Genomic DNA, 20,586 nt, shown 5'->3' with positions numbered 1-20,586 from the left:
GTAGCGGAGCTGGACTGGGAGCAGGGTGGTCATTGGAAACCGAGGCTTCACGCGGGGACCCGGACAGACCGGGGGCTCCGTTCCAGAAAGATTTATTGGCGCCCCCCATAGCCCGGGTCGGTGCTTGGTGCTGGGTACAGAGATGGGTTGCGCCACGGCTCTGCTCGTGGAAGCGCCCAAGCTCCCTGAGTCGGAGGGACAGTCAGGGAGGGCTTCAGGAAGGAGGCGGCTAGAGCTGCGACCTGAAGGTGAGGTGGGGGAGGGGGGTGATCATCCCTCCCGGCGCGCGGGGAAGAGTGGACCCACGGAAGGATGGGGGAGCCGCAGAGGCCAGGCTTCTGAGAGGCTGGAATGTCACACCCAGGAGTTAGCAATTTAGCTGGTAATTGAGGACCCAGGAACTGATTTGGAGTGCGTCCCTCAGTGGACACCAGCCAGAGTCAGGGAGATGGGAGTCGGCTGCTAAGGGCCCTGGATACGGAATACACTGGAGTGGGCAGGGCCGGGTCCCACAGCAGAGGTGAGGAAGGCCGGGGCCGTGGCCGTGGCATTGACCCTGAGGGAGGGCCCTACTCTGGAGCCTGTTTCCCTGGCCTCCCCACCCCGTCTGTTTGAGGCCGCAGCAAAAACAAAGCAAAGAAAATACTCAATTGGCAGGAGATAAGCCCAGATAAGAGGCCGCCTTCCCCTGGAGGAGGGATGCAGGCGGGCAGCCTGGGAAGCGCCAGGAAGCTGGGAGAGGCCTTGAAGAGGTGCCAGGCCGACCCTGCTGGGAGCCGGCCCCACCCTTGAGCCCTCGCTGTGGGCGCTCCGCCACTCTTCGCTGGTCCCGAGGCACGGGACAGGTCCAGGTTGGCCGAAGACAGTCCACCACGGAGGGTCCAGGCCTGCCCTGCCTCCAGGTCAGGACGTCTTGACTGAGCTGTGGCCTGGCACACGAGAGATGGCTCCGGGCCTCAGTCTCCTCATCTGTAAAACAGGCACAACATCTCCCTCACAGGGATGAGGGGATGCCAGGTGGCCCAGCCCCTGCATGTCTGACTGTCCGCTTCCCTTCCGCCCGCGTCGCAGGCAGGCCTACTGCCCACCTCTCTCTGAAAGCCCGGGCCCCCTAGTGTGGGGCAGGTTCTCTGCCCTGCTCCACCCCGGCCGATCTGTCACCCAATAGAGTCAGCTGCCTGTTGGGGGCCCAGAGCAGCCGGGGCGGAAGATGCTAGGCGTTTGGGTCATATCAGGCCACAGGAAAGGGGGCAGGGAAGGCTTCCTGAAGCAGAGGCCTGAGCCTCAACGAAGAGAGAGCAGGGAGAGCCTTGGAGGGAAGAAAGTCATGGGGAGTGGGAACAGGAACAGTGGCCTGGAGGCAGAAAGCACAGGCAGAGGAAGGCCACAGACGCTGGCAGGCTCGGCAGGGCAGGCTCGGGTTCAACCAGCAGCCCTTTGCTGGAGGCATGACCTCAACCCCACCAAAGGGCTGAAGCCCATTTCATAGATGAGGAAACTTAGGGCCCAGAGCCCTCTCACCCCAAATCACACTGCACACAAAGTCCCTGAAATCCACTTTTATTCATGTAAAAAAATCCCCAAAGAGTAGAGAAAAAATGTGACTCCTACTTCCCGGAGCCCCGCGTCTCTGGCCAGCTCTCCCGGGAAGGGAAGGAGACGCCGAAAGCTCGAGGGTGTGGGTGTCATGGGGAGCAAGGCCCTGAGCAGGGCCCCAACCGAGAACTCAGGGCAGGAAGGAGGGGCCCCAGGAGGATGAAGGGAGTTAGCTGAGGTACTTGCCCCGGGTTTAAAAAAATAAAATTTCTAGAGATAAAAAGTTAAAAAAAAAAAAAAAAAAAAAGGCTTAGTGTCGTTGCCTCCTGCCCTCCCCCCAGTGCCCACCCTGGCCCTGCGGCCACCTCGTGCTCAGCCACTTCAGAGCTGCGTGTTCTCCTCCTGGCTCTCCGAGTCAGCACCCGACAGGTGCCCGCTGCTCCCGGGTGCGTGACCGTTGCTGGCACAGGCCACCAGAGGCCTGTCCCCCAGCCCCTCTGGCGTCTCGCCCAGCAGGCTCCGGCGGATCTCCTGGGGCAGCCTTGCCCGATGCTCCTGACACTCCTGGGCCAGCTGAGCCAGCAGCTGTGGGAGGAGGATGGTCACAGGGAGGCCTGGCTGCCCTGCACCCCGCCTGCCCGCCTGCCCTCCTGCTCGCCTGTGGCCTTACCTTGGGCTCCTCTTCTGCCAGCTGTTGCAGAACCTGCTGCTGGCCCGCCACAAGACGGTCGTGCCGCTGCTTCTGGGCCTCCTCCAGCTACAGGGGTGGGCAAGGGCTCAGCTGAGGGGCCCTGAGGGAGGGGCTCGGGCCTCGGGGCTTTGGCTGGGTATAGAAGCCAGGGGGGCAAGGCCAGGGACAGTGGCCTCACGCCTGTAATTCCAGCACTTTGGGAGGCTGAGGCAGGCGGGTCCCCTGAGGTCAGGAGTTCGAGACCAGCCTGACCAACATGGTGCAATCCCATCTCTACTAAAAATACAAAAATCAGCCGGCCGTGGTGGCACATGTCTGTAATCCCAGCTACTCGGGAGGCTGAGGCACCCAGAAGGCGGAGGTTGCAGTGAGCTGAGATCACACAACTGCACTCCAGCCTGGGCGACATACCAAGACTCTGTCTCAAAGAGAAATAAAAAGTCGGGTGGCCAAAGGCTCCCAGGGTGGTGTAACAGGGCTGTGACAGGACCGGGCCCGAGGACACCAAAGCCAGGGACGCTGATGCAGACAGCTGGCTCTGGGTATGATGTGGGCACCCTGGGGCTGTTGGGTATTCGGGAAAGGTTCTAGAAGAACCTGGAGGGCAACATGGCACCAGGCCAGGCATGGAGACCAGTGTCTGATGAGTGAAGGAAGGGAGGTGGGGTAGGGTGGGCCTGGAGCCTGACTCACCCGACGGATGGAGTTGACAGACTCAGTGATGTGCCGACGATTAATCTCTGTCAGTTCCCTGCACAGGAGCAACGCAGGATGGCTCGGCGCCCAGGCACCCGCCCTGCTCCCCCAAAGACCCAAATGCCCCAGGCACCCGCCCTGCCCCCCCAAAGACCCAAATGCCCCAGGCACCCGCCCTGCCCCCCCAAAGACCCAAATGCCCCAGGCACCCGCCCTGCCCCCCCAATACCCAAATGCCCCAGGCACCCGCCCTGCCCCCCAATACCCAAATGCCCCAGGCACCCGCCCTGCCCCCCAAATACCCAAATGCCCCAGGCACCCGCCCTGCCCCCCCAAATACCCAAATGCCCCAGGCACCTGCCCTGCCCCCGAAAATACCCATATGCCCCAGACACCCTCCCTGTCCCCCCAAATACCCAAATGGCCCAGACACCCGCCCTGCCTCCCCAGTGCCCACACGGCCCCGGCCCAGGTGCCCTTACACCTCCTTCTTATGCTTGTCCCTTGTCTTGGCCTCCGAGATGCTGTTGTGGCGCTTTCTGTCCAGGATCTTCTGCAGCTCCTTCTTCTCCCTGGAGAAGCCGGCAGGGGAAGAGGAGCGGTCAGCAGCAGCAGCACAGACTCCGCCCTCCTCCTGGCGCCCAGAGCCCCCCATTGACCATCCTCGCCCTTCACCTCTCGTTCGTCTCCTTCAGCCTCTTGAACTGAGTTGTGTTTGCATCAAGGACGACCTCCCTGAGCCGCTGCTGAGCCTGTGGACGCAGGGGACCCGATGGGTGACGCTGGGCTGTGACAGGTCTATCCAGGAGGCTTTCCCTGGCCACTGAGGACCCCTGACCTGTTTCAGGTGCTCCAGCCTCCGCCGCGCCTCTGCGTCCGCCTGGGCCTCCCGCAGCCCCAGTAGGCTCTGCACCTGTCTGCTCTGGAACTCCTGATAGCGCTTCGCCTCGTCCTCCCCCTCCTTTGAGTCCTCTTCAGCAGCCCCACCTCTGCGAGTAGAACCCCTCTGGGTGACCCTTGGGTCCGCCACATGGGACTGGGATGGGGAGGGTGTGAGGGAGGGCTCATCCCACAGGCGATGGCCTGTTATGCAAACCAGGAGGCCGTTAGCACCACCCAAGTGAAGGGAGCCTGTTTGGGCAACAAGCTCCTCATGGGGGACTTCAAAAGAGACGTCACTCCCCGGGGGCCACCAGGGGCCTGGTGTGGAGCCTCCTCTGCCCTTGCACTGAACCCTCCTCCCTGGGGGTCGAGGAGCGGCTCTTGCCATCTGCATGCCCAGCGACCCCCATGTTCACATCAGCACACCCAACACACCCAGCACCCAGCCAGGCCAGACACTCACAGGGCACCTGGCCGCGGCCGGCACCTGCCCTCCGCCTGTGCCTGAGCCAGGCCATCCAGCAGGCGGCGGGTGAGGGTGACCGCCTTCCGCTGATGCTTCTTGCGCAGCTCCCGAAGCTCTCGCTCCTGCCGGCTCCGGAGCTTGACCAGAGCCTTGTGTCCTCGGAGCTCGTCCAGCGGGGTGGGGGCCACCTCTGGGAGTGGCAAAGCAAAGGTGGGCGGGGGGAAGGGGAACAGGACCGGGTCAGGCCGACCTGCAGGGTAGCCACTGCACCCTCCTGCCGCCAGTACCCCGCCCCTACCTGAGAGGATGCTGGCGATGAGATCGTCGCGCTGCCCTGGGGAGCAGAGGCCTGGTGAGGAGCTGGAGGCCAGGGCAGTGGGGCGCCTCCCCTCGGCCCACCCCTGGCCGGGCTGCTCCTTACCTGGGCTGCTCAGAGAGGCGCTGGTAGGGGAGGTGGCAGGGCCGGGGGGCCGGCGTGGGGAAGCATCCAGTGGGCTAGGACTGGGGTTTGGGGACAGCTGAGACCCCAGCTGCTGAGACTGGGTGTCCTGGCATGTCTCGTGGCCAGCCTGAGCCTACGGGGAGAAAGGAGAATGCTCTTTCCAGAATGCTGTTGCCTCTGGGCCCTTCTGTTCTCCACCACCGCCCCCCGGGGCCCCCAGCACCCCCATCAGCCTCCCTTAGCCCAACTGCTGGGCTCCTTTGTGACAGGAGGCTGTCTGGGCACCTGCAGAGGAGAGGTATAGATCATGCCTTTCTGAGCCCCTTTTCCACATGGGCTGTGGGGAAGATAACGTAACGGCAGCCACTGCCTGTGCTCAGGAACTCCCAGATTGTTCTGGAAAGGCCTGAGCAAGTCCCGAGCCTCCTCTCCCCTCCTGCTCACGTCCTCCACCCTTGCCTACAGTCGCTCGTTTTCCTTGCTTCTCAGCTCCTGATTAAATCAACAAAGGATGAGACCGCAGAGTGGGCACCAGCCTCTCCGCTAACAGCTCCAGGCAGCCCTAATTGCAGCCATCTCTCCCTGCCCGCCTGCCGCAGGCCCCGGGGGACTGGGTCTGGAAGCGCAGGTGAACCTCTGCGCCTGACCCCTCCCCACGGAGGCCACGGCCCTCCTCATGGCTCCCAGGACCCCACGTCTGAGCAGCTTCTGTGGCTTCGAAGTGCCCTGACGCAGTGGCTGGGACCCCTGGACCCCCATGCGGAGCCTGCGTGGAGTCGGAGGAATTCCAGCCCAGGTCTGACCTGAAGGCCTCCTGAATGGAAAGGGGGGGTTTTCATCTCCTCAAAATCCCAGGGCTGCCAAGCTTACTGAGCTAGAGAGACCGGAAGCTCCCATGCCACGTGGCCACAGCTGTCATGTCCAGTGGCCCCCTGGGTCACGGCAAGCCTAGGCCCTGCCCGGACCCGGCTCACCTCACTCTCACCAATGAGGGCAGCCAGTTGGCGGGCTCTCTGGTCCATCAGGCTGACGTGCTTAATGGGGTTGATCAAGGCCTCCGCGTAGTCTGGGGGGAGGCAGAAGGCCAGGGTTTCAGAGACGGAGCCCCCCAAGCCACACCCCGCCCACCAGCCCTGGTCTCAGTGAGGAATTGCGGAACTTGTCCTGGGTCTGTTCACCCACCACTCAGTTGGGACCACCCAGCTCGGCCACTGCCGGGCCCTGAGGATGGCCTTGTCCCTCACCCTCCCTGGCCAGTCTGGCCCCCAACCCCTGGCTCACCCTGGTGGTCGTCCGGAATGTAGTCCGAGGCCTCGGTGTAGATGAGCAGGGCCGGCAGGCACAGCGGTTGGTTGGCCTCGTTCCGCAGGCAGACGTAGTGGTACCCTGGGTGGGCAGGAGGGCAACGTTGGGTTGCTGGGTCCGACGGGGCCCCACCCGCTGCCTGCTGTGCTGCCCAGAGCCCACCAAGGCCTCACCGGAGCGGATGGCAGAGACAGGCAGGATCCGGTGCCCCACGAATTTGCCGCCCTCCTCAAAGGCTGCGATGCGAAGCGAAGCCAGCGTGGGCAGCACCACCTGCAGGCCAGACCGGAGCTGAGCCACGGGGCCGACCCCAGATCACGGTGGCCGCCGGCCACAGCTAACCACAGCGGTCAAAGCCGAACAGAGCAGATCTTCAGCTGAGCTGACCCACTGACCATCAGTCACCATTGCCACTGAGCTGAGAGCTGACCCCACCTCCACAGCCTGGCCTCGTAGATGACTGCAGCTATCAGGACCCTGCGGCAAGATGACAGGCACCCGGGCCCGTAGGGCCTCTACAGGCAGCTCTGGTCATCGCCAGTTTAGAGACGGCCTGAGCCATGAGTGGGAAGCTGCGAACACACCACCCAGGTTGGGAACAGAGGCTGCGTGCACGCGGGGCTGTGGGAGGTGTGGAAGAGCAGACGTGAGCTTGGGGTTGTGACCTCAGCTCCTGCCTCGGAGATGGGCAGGCTGTGTCCACTCCTTGTAGGGGACACAAGACCTCTAGCTGGCACTCCACCACCCCCATCTCACCTCATGCTTGTCTCTTCCCCTGAGGAGGACAGGGAGCCTGACGCTGGGACAGGCAGGTCCTGGGAGACCCCAGGCGCCCCCCACTTGTCTGATCCCCAGTCACCAACAGCCTGCCTGGTTCCTGTTCTCCCACCTGAGAGTCGGGGCAGTCGGAACTAGATCTGCCTGTGCCTGGGTGGGCAAGGGCGCCAGGCTCACCTTGGGGAAGGCGAACGGCTCCTCGTCCCACACGGGGTTGAAGGAGTTCCCCTGAGAGGTCCGGGTGCGGTACTTGCGCCGCGTGTCAACGGGGAGGCCAAACATGTCCACCTCCACGTAGATGCCCACCTTCCTGTCGGACAGGAACTGCCCCGAGATCACCTGGGGGGGCGGGGCAGGGAGGGTGAGGCCGCTGCGAGACGCCTGCCCCAAGGACACCCCCGGCCTGAGCCCTCCCAGGCCACACCTTGACCCGCAAGGCATTGGCCACGATGCCATCGACGATGACTTCGGTGAAGGGGTCGAAGGACTTGTCCGGCCGCCGCATGAACTCCGGCTTGAGCAGGTACCCGCTGCGCCCATTGTACTCGAACACGCCCGCATTGAGCTGCATCGCCACATCTGGGGCAGTGGGAGCAGGTCAAGCAGGGCAGGCATCCGGCAGGACGGTGCCATGTGGAGGAATGGGAGATTGTCAGGGGTCAGATGGCGTCCAAGGCCCAGGGTCAGGGGTGGGTTCAAATGGTATGGGGGTCCGGATCCAGGGCAGACCAGACAGGGGCGGGGCCTGGCGTCAGTCAAGGGCAGGAGGCGGGGTGAGTCGGGTGCTGGGTTTGCCTGGAATCTGGGATTAGACAGGGTCAGAGGTCCGTTCAGGCAAGACCAGCAGCATCATGGGTCAGAAGTCAGCAAGACTGAGGGTCAGGGTCAAGACAGAGGGGGCCCAGGGCTCACCCAGGGTCTGGAAGTTGAGCGCGACAAGCTGGCACCCTACGTTCCAGAAGAGCTGGGGCATGTAGTTGGAGGAGTCCACGCGGGTGCCCTTGGGGTAGATGCGGCTGAGCTGCTGCTTGTTGTATCTGAGGTTGGTGGTCAGGGGCCACACGGGTGCCAGGGCCCACGCTGTTAGCCTCCACCTCCAGCCTCAGCCAGGTGCTCCTATGACCCCCAACATCCAGCTCCTCCGTTTCTCAGCCTCACCATCCCCCTGAGACTGCCTGGACCTGCCCAAGCCCTAGGCCAGGGTGCAGGAAGACCGCAGGATGGCCAGCAGCCTGTGCAGGAGGCGCACGCAGACACAGGACACTCCGGGCGCCCCACCCTGGCCTGCCCGCCCATGGCGCCTTGAAAGGATACTCCACAAACTCCATGGGGCTCTTGGTCAGCTGCTCCATGGCCTTGGTCTCCACGAAGGATGACATCTCGAAGCATTTGTTCCTCTCTGCGGGGTGAGCCAGGAGAGGGCGTCAGGCCTGGCAGGGATGAGCCAGGCAAGCCCCCACACCCGCCACCCACCCCTACTCACTTCGAGCAGCCTCAAAGGACTTGAACTTGACAGGCTCGATGTAGTTGACAAGCGTGGACATCTCCTCAGTGGCATTGACCTCGCTGCTAGCTGTGCCCTGTGGGCCCCAATCCAGGGTCGGCAGTGCCACTCCCACCACAGGGGACAGTCCCTCACCTGCCCCCCATGAAGGAGACGCTGACCCTCTTCCCATCACTGCTGGTGGTGCCCACACTTCTCCCCAGGGTCCCACTGATGCACCCTGGACGCCGCCCAGCCACTTCTCTTCTCCCTGATCCTCAGAGGCTGGAGCCCGTCACCCCTGCACCCAGGGGTTCAGTCACATCCATCCCTAGCCCCCACCTTGCCGCCTCCTCTCAGGTGGCTCACAGGATCCTCAAACTCAGCCCTTCCAACGGTGACTTCTGGGCACCCCTCACCAGGACCTTCCCTCCTCTGGGCTCCTCTCAGATCTGACCTCTTATGACAGCCAGACTGACTTTTTTTTTTTTTTTTTTTTTTTTTTGAGATGGAGTTTCGCTCTTGTTACCCAGGCTGGAGTGCAATGGCGCGATCTCGGCTCACCGCAACCTCCGCCTCCTGGGTTCAGGCAATTCTCCTGCCTCAGCCTCCTGAGTAGCTGGGATTACAGGCACGTGCCACCATGCCCAGCTAATTTTTTGTATTTTTAGTAGAGACGGGGTTTCACTATGTTGACCGGCATGGTCTCGATCTCTTGACCTCGTGATCCACCCACCTCGGCCTCCCAAAGTGCTGGGATTACAGGCTTGAGCCACCGCGCCCGGCCACGATTTTTTTTTTTTTTTTTTTTTTTGAGACAGAGTCTTGCTCTTGCGTCTTTCAGGATGGAATGCAATGATGCAATCTCACTGCAGCCTCCGCTTCCTCCCCGGCTCAAGCAATTCTCCTGCCTCAGCCTCCCAAGTAGCTGGGACTACAGGTGGCCACCATCTTGACAGGCTAATTTATGTATTTTTAGTAGAGATGGGGTTTCACCATGTTGGCCAGGCTGGTCTTGAACTCCCAACCTCAGACAAGCCTCCCACCTCGGCCTCCCAAAGTGCTAGGATTACAGGCGTGAGCCACCTCACTTGGCCTATATAGGCATTACAATTATCACTACTTTTGCTGAATCATTTGGGAGTAAACTGCAGACATCATACCCTTTACCCATAAATACTTCAGCATGTATGGACATTCTCTTATATAACTCCAGTACAATAATTCAATTCAGGAAACAAAACATTAACATATTATCTAATATCTAGTCCATCTTTAAATTTCACTAATTGCCCCAGTGATTGTCTTTATAGCAATGTCTGTTTTGTTTTGTTTTGAGGCACAGTCTCCCTGGCTGGAGTGCAGTGGCACGATCTCAGCTCGCTGCAACCTCCACCTCCCAGGTTCAAGCAATTCTTATGCCTCTGCCTCCCGAGTAGCTGGGCTTAGAGGCAGGAGCCGCCACACCCGGCTCAGACTGAGTTTTTCTGTACCACTCCTCACAGCTCTTCAATGCTTCCCATGACAACGCTCCCCACTCCTGCACCCACTGGCCCTGCCACAGGGCCTTTGCACATGCTGTCCCACTTCCTGATGCCGGCCTGGCCCACCTCCCTGCCCAGCAGGCTCCCTGACCTCTGCCAGTTCTGTATGCTAACTCACGCCCCCTGGGCCACGCCAGCAGCAGAACTGAATACCTGTTTACACGCCTGATGCTAAGGACCCCTCCTTCCACCTTCCCTCACACCCACACTGAGCCCCAGGAGGCAGGGGTGACGTCAGTCTTGTGGACGGTCAGACCCAGCCCCAGTGGAGATGGGGAAGATGCTACCTTCCCCACCTGCCCACCCTGTGGGCCTCACCTCATCTGTGGTTGGCTTTTTGGGGTCTGTCTGTTCCTCTTCTTCCTCATCTTCCTCCTCCTCCTCACGGTCAGCAGGTCCAAGAGCATAGGGGCCCCGGTTCAGGCCCTCCTCGCCCAAAGATTTTTGAAGCTCCAGGCTGGGCTTCTCGAGCACCCCCTCCTCCCCATTGCTCAGGCCTGGGCAGCTGTCAGAGCTGGGAGACCCTGCAGAGGACAGGGCCACAGGGTCAGGGGTCAGGACCACATGTCTGCTCAGGAGGCCTGGAGTTCCCAGTGTGTGCCAAGGTGACTCGGTGGGGACGTCACAGGGTATTCCAGGGCAGTGTGGCTGGCAGAGAGGCCAAGAGGTCAGGGGTCTGACAGTATCGAACCGAGCAGGGGTTGAGAGGGGTCATAGGTCAAAGGTGAAGGTCTAGGGTGGTATTCAGCTGGGAGGTACGGTGGCTCAGTGGGGTGAGAAGTCAGGAAGTTGGGAACCACAGCCTTGACAGTGGGGTTAGGGATGACACAGCAGGGTTATAGGTCAGGGGTCAGTCAGAGCCGTGTCCAAGGAGGGGGCACAGTGAGGTGAATAGTCAGGAGTGAGAGGTCAGAGGTCAGCTGAAATGATAACCAACTGGGCGGGTCGATTCAGTGGGGGCTCAGGGGTCGGAGGTCACGCACAAGGGGTGGGACGTGGTTCACCGAGGTCAGAGGTCAGCCTTCAGAGCCATCACGGGCTTGTGGGGAGGCTCTGAGGGGTGAGAGGCCGAGGCTGGGAGTCAGGAGTGGGGGTGCCGCTCAGTGAGGCACGCATTTGAGGTCAGCCGACAGGCTACGGTAGGAGAGGCCGGGTGTGGGGACAGGCGCAGAGAGGGGGGACAGGTCCGTGGGTCTATGGGAGGGTGGGCTGGGCATCAGGGTTGAAGTGGCACCGTGCCTAGAGCATAAGGCCAGAGGCTAGGGTCGGGTCATGGTCCCAGGCCGGGCCGGGGCCTACCAAGCTGCGGGGAGGAGGGCTCGGTGGTGGCGGAGCTCTCGCTCAGGGCCGAGTTGCTCTGCTCCAGTGGCCGCTTGCGCCCGGCACTGTCTGGGCCGCCGGTGCTCGGCTGGTGCCGCTTCTTGTTCTTCACCAGGATTCGGCCCATCAGGTCCTGGGGGCTGGGCAGAGGGACGCCTGGGGCCAGCTGGGCAGGAATGGATGGGTCAGGGCCTTGGACTGGGTCTGCAGCCCCCACCCTGGCCCCCACGCCCCCACCCTGGCCCCTACACGCCCACTCTGGCTCCAAGCCTCCGTACCGGGTACTTGTCCAGAGGGTCGATAAGCAGCGCATCTCCAAAGATGGAGCGGCAGTACTCGGCCATCTTTGCCTGCTGCTTTGCCCTGCGGAGCCAAGGTCAGAATTCAGAGGTCCCCAGGGGAAGCTGGGGTCTACGGGACATGTCAGTGGCGGTTCACAGGGTCGGAGGTCCTGGAGGAGTCCGACAGCGCTGAGGTGGGAGGGCTGTCCCCGGGGTCATGGGGTCCCAGGGTCCCGGCCAGGGGCTCACTCACGAATCCACGTGGTTCTCAAAGGAGAGGATGACGGGGTAGGGAGAGGTCTTGAAGGCAGTCTCAGCAATGGCCTCCAGCACGTCTCGCAGAGGCACCTCCGTGGTCATGGTGAAGCCATGGGTGATGAAGGGCTCCTCCTCGGGCGGCCGCCCCTTCCACACGTCCAGCTCCACGCAGCGGCAGCCCCAGAGCAGGGCCTGGCGGTACATCTCCACTGACGAGGTCCCAGCCAGCTGCCCCGCTGCGGGGGAGGCTCCATCACCAAGGCTGCCCACCAGCCCAGCTCCTTACCACCCCGTCCCCACCCAAAACAGGCCATGCTGGGTTCGCAGGGGGCTCTCCCTCTCTCAGATGCATACCCACCTGCCCATCCCACCAGAGCGAGCTGTGGGAGTCATCCTGAGGCTCACTACAGCTCCCCACTGCCCCAGCAACCCCTCCCTCTCCTCGCTCCCTCCACCCACCTCAGCCCTGGCACAGCTCACACCACCTCCTGTGTGGAATACTCCAGGCCTCCCTGCCTCCAGTCCAATCTCTTTTCTTTTTATTCTTTCTTTTTTTTTTTTTTTTTGAGACAGAGTTTTGCTCTTGTTGCCCAGGCTGGAGTACAATGGTGTGATCTTGGCTGACTGCAACCTCCACTTCCCAGGTTCAAAGGATTCTCCTGCCTCAGCCTCCTGAGTAGCTGGGATTACAGGCACGCATTACCACTCCCAGCTAATTTTGTATTTTTAGTAGAGATGGGGTTTTTCCATGTTGATCACGTTGGTCTCAAACTCCCGACCTCAGGTGATTCACCTGCCTCAGCCTCCCAAAGTGCTGGGATTACAGGTGAGAGCCACTGCGCCCGGCCTCTTTCTTTTTTTATTTCTTTAGAGACTGTGTCTTGCTGTCTCCCAGGCTGGAGAACACTGGCACAATCTCGGCTCACTGCAACCTCCATCCTCCATCTCCTGGGTTCAAGAGATTCTCCTGCCTCATCCTCCTGAGTAGCTGGGATTACAGGCACCCACCCACTACCACGCCTGGGTAATTTTTGTATTTTCTCTTTTTTTTTTTTTTTTTTTTTTTTTTGAGACGGAGTTTCGCTCTTGTTACCCAGGCTGGAGTGCAATGGCGCGATCTCGGCTCACCGCAACCTCCGCCTGTTTAGGCAATTCTCCTGCCTCAGCCTCCCGAGTAGCTGGGATTACAGGCACGTGCCACCATGCCCAGCTAATGTTTTTGTATTTTTAGTAGAGACGGGGTTTCACCATGTTGACCAGGATGGTCTAATTTTTGTATTTTCAATAGAGATGGGGTTTCACCATGATGGCCAGGCTGGTCTCGAGCTCCTGACCTCAGGCGAACCGCCCACCTCAGCCTCTCAAAGTGCTGGAATTACAAGCATGAGCCACTGTACCCAGCCTCAATCCAATCTCTATAGAGCACCTGGCATCATCTTTCTAAAAATATATCATATCAGGTCACATCACCTCTTCTGCTTCAGCCTCCAAAAAGCCCCTCCCTCCCAGTCAGGATGAATCCGAGTGCCTCTGGGCCCTGGGTCTCGCTCTGCCTTGCTCCTCCTCTCTTACCAGGCATCTACCCCCAGCCACCTCTGCATCGTGCCTACCCAGCTTCCTTTCTGCTTTTAATTTTTTTGTTGTTGTTGTTGTTGTTGTTTTTGAGAAAGGGTCTCACTCTGTCACCCAGGCTGGAGTGCATTGGCACAATCATAGCTCACTGCTGCCTCAACCTTCCCAGAACCAAGGGATACTCCCACCTCAGCCTCTCAAGCAGCTGGAACCACAGGCATACACCACCACACCCAGCTAATTTTTTAAAGATTATTTGTAAAGATGGGGTCATACTGTGTTGCCCAGGCTGGTCTCAAAACAGGGGCTCAAGGGATCAGCCTGCCTTAGCCTCTCAAAGTTCTGGGATACAGGCATGAGCCACTGCACCCATCCCCATTCCAACCTCTTGAAAGCACCTTGCAGGCTAGGCATGGCAAGGGCTCACGCCTGTAATCCCAGCATTTTGGGAGGCCAAGGCAAGTGGATCACCTGAGGTTCAAGACCAGCCTGACCCATATGGAGAAACCCCATCTCTACTAAAAATACAAAATTAGCTGGGCGTGGTGGCACATGCCTGTAATCCCAGCTACTTGGGAGGCTGAGGCAGGAGAATCCCTTGAACCCAGGAGGCAGAGGTTGCGGTGAGCCGAGATCACACTATGGCACTCCTGCTTGGGCAACAAGAGCGAAGCTCATTCTCAAAAAAAGAAAAAAAAAAAAAAAAAAACAAAGCCTCAGTCTCCTGCTCCAGGCCTTAACATAGGCCGTTCCAGGCCTCAGCCCTTCCCTGGGGAAGCTACCATGAGACATGCTGCCGCAGAGAGGCCCCACTGCCCAGGGCCGGCTGCCTGTTCGCTGCCCGCATCCCCAGCACTGGCCAATTAACAAGCAAATGAGGTGAAAGAACTGTGCCCCAGGAGTGGGCCATGCAAGTGCCAGAGGGCAGAGGTCACGGGCGCCACCCCGGCCCCCGCTCACCAGTGAGATAGGTGTTATGCGAGGAGTTGATGAAGTAGGAGCTCAGCGGCTGGGTCATGTCTGCACTCAGATCCAGAGCTTCCAGGGGCAGGATACCATTCTCCTCGCCTCCCAGGTATCGGCTAAAGCCCTCCATGGACATCTGGTCTGGGGTCAGAGGGGGTCAGCAGGGTCAGCTGGGCCCCACCTGCCCCACCCACCTGCACCCTGGCCAGCTCACCTCGCTCCAGAAACTGCTTGTTGGGCTCATACTTCTCAATGAGCAGCCGGGCTTGGGAGGGCCGCAGGGGTGGGTACAGCACTTCGTTGAGTCTCGGGTCACGTTGCTTCTGGTTGATGAAGTCCATGAGCTGCTCCAGCGTCAGGTATGGCTTGCCCTTGGCACCTCTGGAGGGCGCAGGAAGCCGGGTCAGGCTGGAGCCTCACTGGGCTCCGATCCACTTGACAAGCCCTGGCCCTGGGCAAGGGAGTCAGAAGGCTTGCCCCTGGATCTGGCACCCAGTGAGTGGGACTCTGGGTGAGTCACAGCCCGCTCTGGGCTACAGTGTCTCCCTTCACTCTCCTGACTCCTCAGCATTGTCAAGGCAGCAGACCAGTGGGCACTGGCAATGGCCAGAGCGAGGAGCTGCCAAGTGCTCAGCCCACCACCCAGTGCTTACAGACCTCACAGTACGCCTGAGCCTTGGTTCACATTGCAGAGTGGGCTGATTAAACCAACTCTGCCAGAGGGTCAGCCCAGAGCTGCCTGTAACTGAGGGGGCACAAACAGCGGCTTTGAGCACGGGCACATTGCCAGGTTCTCCCCGGGCCCGCCCTGGCGCTCCAGGACCCAGCCGACCAGCTCCTCCTCTCCCCACTGAGCTAGAAGCAGGCTAAGCAGAAGCCACAGACAAGCACGGGGGCTGGGAGGCAGGCCCTGCTCACATCTCCAGCAGGATCTTGTCAATGTCCGGCCGCAGACACAGCTTGTTCAGAAACCGCTCAAAGATTTCCAAGGAAAACTCATCGGGTCGGATGGACTCACTCTGGGGGCCAAGGAGTGTGGGGTGAGAACCTAGGGGCGGCCAGCCCTGGAAGGTGACACCCCACCCTGCCCCCACCCCCACTCCACACACCCGGTTGAAGTTGAGGCCACAGGATTCCAGCGCAGTCTCTACTCGCTTCTTGTCGGCTGAGAACATCTTCAGGATGCTGATGCAGGCGGGGGGGGTGCAGGGTCAGGGGGTGCAGGGTCAGTGACGGGCAAAGGTCACCAAGGTCAGGGCAGGAGGAAGGTGCTAGGGGAAGAGGTGCTCACTTCTTGACGGGGATCCGACCATCCTGGTTCACCTGCAGCTTCAGCTTCGTGTATCTGGGGAGGTAGGTGAAGGGGTCACACCCTGAAAACAGCCACATGAACCCCCCAGCTCCCCTTCGGGTGGCCTGGGGCTCACGCTTTGCGCAGGAAGGTGTTCCGGGAGGCGTTCTGAGCCAGGATGTTCATAGCCAGCTTGAACAGCTCCTCGGACCAGACCTGGGGGGCCAGTATACACAGGGAGGCAGTGAGTGGGGAACAGAGGGGCTGCCCAGCCACAACCCAGGCCCGCAACCGGCTCTGGGACACAGTAGGTCACAGAGCAGCCTCGACACAGCAGGTGTCGGTAAGTGACAGCCACCTCAGAGAGTAAGGCAGTGACTCCTCCCTCAACCCCTCAGTGCCCACCTTGGCTGTATCGTCCTGCACGGCCATGAAGTTCAAGAACACTGTGTTCACGGGGTCCGGCCCAGACACCACCGTCATCAGCTTCTCCTCCAGCCGGGCGTCGGGACCCCCAAAGCCCAGAACTTCCCGGATCTTGGGATCCTGAGTCGGTGAGAGCCAAGGGTGAGGAGGGGTTCCCGGGCCTCACAACCTCACTGTGGTCTTCAGTCCTGGGCTCCATCACTCACCTTGGGCAGGCGGGCGTACCGGCCCGTCCGTGTGTCCCTGATGGAACTGATGTCCAGTGTGTCCACCTCCTGGGGGGTGCCAGATGCCAGGCTGGGTATGAGAGGCTGTAGGTCCATAGCCAGGAGCCTCCAAGCTCCCCACGCAGGCCAGGGAGTGGCCAGCCCCTGGCCACAGCCCCAGCCTGAGCTCCTGGCCTGAGCACTTCCTGTCTGGGCAGCCGTGGGAGAGGTCAGCCTACAGCTGGGCCCCACCCCCATGGGCAGGGCAGGGGTCTGGGACAGGGGCCCTCGGCCTGAGCCAGCTGCAGCAGCGCCCATTCTCACCATGTTGGGGCCCGTCCAGTACAAGAAGAAACCATTGGGGTCCACACGCAGGGTGACCAGGTTCCGACTGGAGGTCTCCTGGGGACAGCACAGGCCAGCAGGAATCAGGGAGTGAGGGCTGCAGTGCCGGCTTGGCCCCTGTGCCCTCCTAACATGCGCCCCAGAGTTCCTGCCTGTGAGCTGAGGCAAAACCTCATCCAGCCACAGGTCCTGCGTGGCTGCCTCTGGCCTCAGAACAGAGCCAAGGGCCGGTATCACACCAACCCCGCTGCCTCTTCCCAGCCTCAGCTCCCTCTGGCCCTGGGATTCTACCTGCCCTTTCCCAGGGCTTTGTCTCATGTTCCCTTCTCCAGGACGCCCTGCCCTTCCTTTTCCACCCATGAAATCTGACCTACCCCCAGAAGGGCCCCTCAGCCCCCATCCTGGGCTCAGTTTCCCCAGAAGTGCTGAGGGCTGCGTGACAGCGGCAGCTGCCCTCGTTCACCGCCCCGCTAGTTCACAGAATGTTTATGGCATGAAAGTGAGGAGTCTGACCCCACTGCCCTTCTGTGTCCCTTGGGACCCCACAATGACCCCTTGGTCTGCCTCAAAGCCCATTATCCACCTTACTGCACTTACCAGGGTCCCCTCAGCCTCAACGCTCCTCCCCATCTTATAGAAGCACAGTCCCCCCAAGAGGGGACTCGCCCTGCTCTCAGGACCAAGCAGTGAGCTCTTCTTCCCTCAAACAGCCCTGCAGCTGGCAGGGGGCAGGGAAGTACATGCCAGCCCCATTTTCTGAGAAGAGCCCAGTCCCTGGCACACTCCCAGGGCCAACCCGTGTGACTCAGGACCAGCAGCCAGAGGGGTTGTCCTCCAGGGTTTAGACTCAGCCAGGGCCAGTGTGGCCAAGTGGCCACAGGTAAGACCCTCCCATCCCGGGCTCTTCCAGCCAGGAAAGGACCCCGCCTCATGTTGGGTGCCACCCCCAAACTGCTGCTCGGTGTCTGATGGGCAATACTGTCATTATCAGTACAAAGTCTCACATGCATACACTGCCCCTACTGTGCGCCAAGGACAGTCCCATGCACCGAACGTCTCTGCACACTCACAGGCCTCCTAACGAGCCTAAGAGGGATGTGCTCTTGTCAGTCCCATTTAACAGATGGGGAGACTGAGTTACAGGGATGCTTTGTAGCCTGCCCGAGGTCACCGGAGCCAGGACTTGCTTGCAGGCAGTATGGTTCCAGCGTCCTATGACCCAGGAAGCAGGGAGCCAAGACTTTTGCCAGGCTCCCAGCTCCTGGCCTCAGCCACATCCCATTGTGGGGCCTTGGCTAAGTCTCTGCTTTCCAGACCTCAGTTTCCTCTTCTGGGGAATGAGGATTGTACCAGCCCCACCCATGGTAGGCTTTGCTTACAAAGGATAGGCAGTGACCTGGGAACAGAAGGGACAGGAGGCCCTAAAACTTCCGGGATGCACAGACCTCCCCCTCCTCAGTGTGCTGACACCCAGCCCCATTCCCTCTCAGGCTTCCCGACCCTACCCTGGGGCTGAGGCCCCCAAATGGTATGAGGAGGGGGAGTCTGTGGGTACTGCCCCTAGGGTTTCCCCCTGCCTCTCCCCAGGGGTCTGCCCTTAAAGGCAGCCCAGGCCCCCTCCTCTCCCGCCCCAAGCCTCTTTCAGCACCCCCCACCCCACCCCCAGGGCCCTCTCCCTGTTCCCACTTCCTTATTTGGGTTTATCACAGTGGAAGGAAAAGAAGAAACTTTTCCCTTCAGGCCAGCCTGGGGGGAGGGGTCTCCCCCAGCCCCTGGGGCACCCAGGCACCCTTCCTAGCACACCTGCGGCTTCAGGCCACGCCCCCATCTCCTCCCCCCAGCTCCCACGCCTACCCCGGGGCCCCACCCAGCCGGAAAAGAGCCCAGAGTCTTCCAGGCCTGTAGCCTGGCTGGAAAGGAGTCGTGAGGAAGCTCAGGCCATCGGGGTGGAGGCCCTGGGGAAGGAGTGGCTCAGGGGACAGAGGTGGGGACCCAGGATGGGGGACAGCCAAAGGTGGGGACCCAGGCATTTGGGAAGCACCAGCCGCAGGACAGAGAAAGGGGGCCCAGGATGTATTGGGGTTCAAGGTCCCAAGCCTAAGGAGTGGGGAGCAAAGTTCCCAGGGTGGAGGAACTTGGGGGGCAAAGTCTCCACTAGGGGATGCTCCCACCTGCGCAGGGAGCTGGGCTGGGATCCAGAAGCAGGGCAAAGGGGTGCCAACCAGAACAGGGGGAAAAGCGATGAATGGGCGAGGACTGTTGAGGCAGGGCACCGGGAAGAGTAGGGGCGCCCTGGCACACACCCGGGATGAGGATGCCCAGGGCCAGCCTGAGGATCAGGGTCCTGCAGCCGGGGGTCCAGTGCTGGGCAAGGGTCTGGGGGCCAGGCCAGGATCAGAGTACCAGAATTAGTCTGGCAGGGAGTGGTGGGAAGGGCGAATGAAAACGCGGGGCGAGGTTTATTGGGGTTCGAAGTCTCTGCGCCAAGGAGTGGAGCTAAATTTTCCAGGGCTGAGGGACTGGGGGTTGGGGTAACAAAGTCTTCATTACGGGGACGATCGGGGACTTAAGTTTCCGGAGGGCCGCCAGGCGCCATGGGCAGGCGAGGCTGGGGTGGGGGGTCCCCGGCGTCTGGTCGAGCTTGACCGAAGGAGTCCCGGGATCTGGGCGGAGCAGGGTCCCGCGCGCTTACCTCGTCCCATTTGATGAACTTACTCCCGCGCCGCAGGGTCTCCACCACGGTGGGCGGCTCCAGCTGCAGCGCGTGGACGCCGGGCTGGGCGCCCGCCATGGCCAGGCCCGGGGCGGGTCGGGGACTCACGGAGCCCTGACGGGGACCGACGGCGCCGCTGGTCCCACCGCACGGGCCACTCCGGCCCCGCGGCGTCAGTGCCCGCCCGCCCGCCAGTCTGTCCGGGACCGACCAGAGCCTCGGCGGGGCCCGGGCGGGGCGGGGACGGGGCGGGGCCTGCAGGGTCCCGCCCCCTCCCACCGCGTCGGACCCGCCCGCCCCGCGTCGGCTCCCCCTGGCGGCCGGGGCGGCGACTGCAGCCGGAGCGGGGATTGGGGCGGGGGCACGCGGACGGGTTAGACTTTGCTGCGGGACTTAGCAGGACCTGATCCTTCGCGCCTGGGGTGGAATGAAGGCGCTGGGGGCCGGAGTGGCTGTTGGGGAGCAACTGGAGGGACTGGGTGTAGAGGGCGCTGCTTAAGGCGGCCCGGGATCAGCCCACTGAGGTTTCTGAGCGAAAGGGCTGCGGTGCCGGTGGAAAGCTGGACTTGGGCCGGGGGTCGCCGCAGAGCCTTGCCGCCCACCCGCTTCTGCCGCACTTAGCTGAAAGCAGGAAAAGCTTCTCCCGCCCCTCTCTGCCCTGGCTTCGCCTCACCCACTCTTCTGCTGTGCGGTCCCCCTCCCTGGGAGCACTTAGCCGACTAATGGGCCTCCCACAGGCAGGCGCCCCTCCCCCCGTCCCTAGCCCTGGGAGGCCGGGCGCCTGCTACCTCCTTTGAGGACCCAAGCATCCTGGTCTTTGAGAATGGGTCCTAGAACAGCCCCCTTCTTTTTGCCGCAGACCCCATGACTGGAGCCCGACTGTGGGCCTCATGGCTGAGAACTACGCGGGGAACGCTGTTGTCTGCCCAGAGGGGTCAGAAGCTTTGTGGGTGTCCCCAGACAGGAGGGTTGAGGAGGGGCTCTGCGGTGCCTGGCCCACAGCAGGTGCCCTGAAATCTGCGTTCCAAGGATGGGAGCGGGGAAGGCGCATGACCAATGGGATGGGTGGGGGCTGCAGCCCCTCCCGCAGGGCTTGGCTGGGTGGGGGGGGGGTTCCTGCCTGGGGGCCCCTGAGGGAGCCCCCCCAATACAGAGGCAGTAACAGCAGCAGGTTTAAAGTAGAACTCATCCAGAGGGGCCAGCCAAGTCACCTAGAAACCCAGAAAGAGATGCAGCTGGCTCTGGGGGGGAGGGGTCAGCGGAGAAGGAGCCGCCTTGCAGGCCCCTTTGCCCCAGGCGTTGAGACCCCCACGAGGAGCCCTGTCTGGCCCTGGCCTTCCTCCACACCTCACCAATTTCTCCATCAACTCTAACCTAGTGAATCTC

The 20,586-nt window shown here is 61.5% G+C and overlaps 1 protein-coding gene across 2 annotated transcripts; it reads right to left on the bottom strand.

Moving 5' to 3' along the window:
• Positions 1-76: 76 nt before the first annotated feature.
• On the bottom strand, positions 77-19,398 carry PLCB3 (phospholipase C beta 3). Of its 2 annotated transcripts, XM_010348243.3 has the most exons (32): positions 19,180-19,398; positions 16,467-16,544; positions 16,143-16,211; positions 15,916-16,056; positions 15,647-15,726; positions 15,511-15,564; positions 15,329-15,404; positions 15,138-15,238; positions 14,434-14,600; positions 14,214-14,360; positions 11,677-11,917; positions 11,421-11,505; positions 11,122-11,308; positions 10,141-10,346; positions 8,279-8,375; positions 8,110-8,194; positions 7,708-7,832; positions 7,220-7,374; positions 6,973-7,134; positions 6,192-6,291; positions 5,995-6,099; positions 5,688-5,779; positions 4,693-4,846; positions 4,570-4,605; positions 4,269-4,461; positions 3,762-3,912; positions 3,599-3,675; positions 3,406-3,495; positions 2,921-2,978; positions 2,207-2,293; positions 1,902-2,121; positions 77-969 (listed from the first exon to the last, which is right to left on the bottom strand). In XM_010348243.3, exons 1-31 carry the CDS (start codon positions 19,276-19,278, stop codon positions 1,918-1,920), a joined length of 3,702 nt encoding a protein of 1,233 aa, XP_010346545.2. In that variant the 5' UTR covers positions 19,279-19,398; the 3' UTR covers positions 77-969; positions 1,902-1,917. The 2 variants fall into 2 exon arrangements, with proteins under 2 accessions (XP_010346545.2, XP_039326913.1); XM_039470979.2 differs by lacking the exon at positions 77-969 and having other exon boundaries at positions 1,545-2,121.
• Between the last annotated feature and the right edge of the window lie 1,188 nt (positions 19,399-20,586).

This window comes from Saimiri boliviensis, chromosome 6 (genome assembly GCF_048565385.1).
Source record: "Saimiri boliviensis isolate mSaiBol1 chromosome 6, mSaiBol1.pri, whole genome shotgun sequence".
Classification (NCBI taxonomy): Eukaryota; Metazoa; Chordata; class Mammalia; order Primates; family Cebidae; genus Saimiri; species Saimiri boliviensis.
The sequence above is the reverse complement of the archived record's forward strand: the minus strand, read 5'-3'. Positions and strand labels throughout refer to the sequence as shown.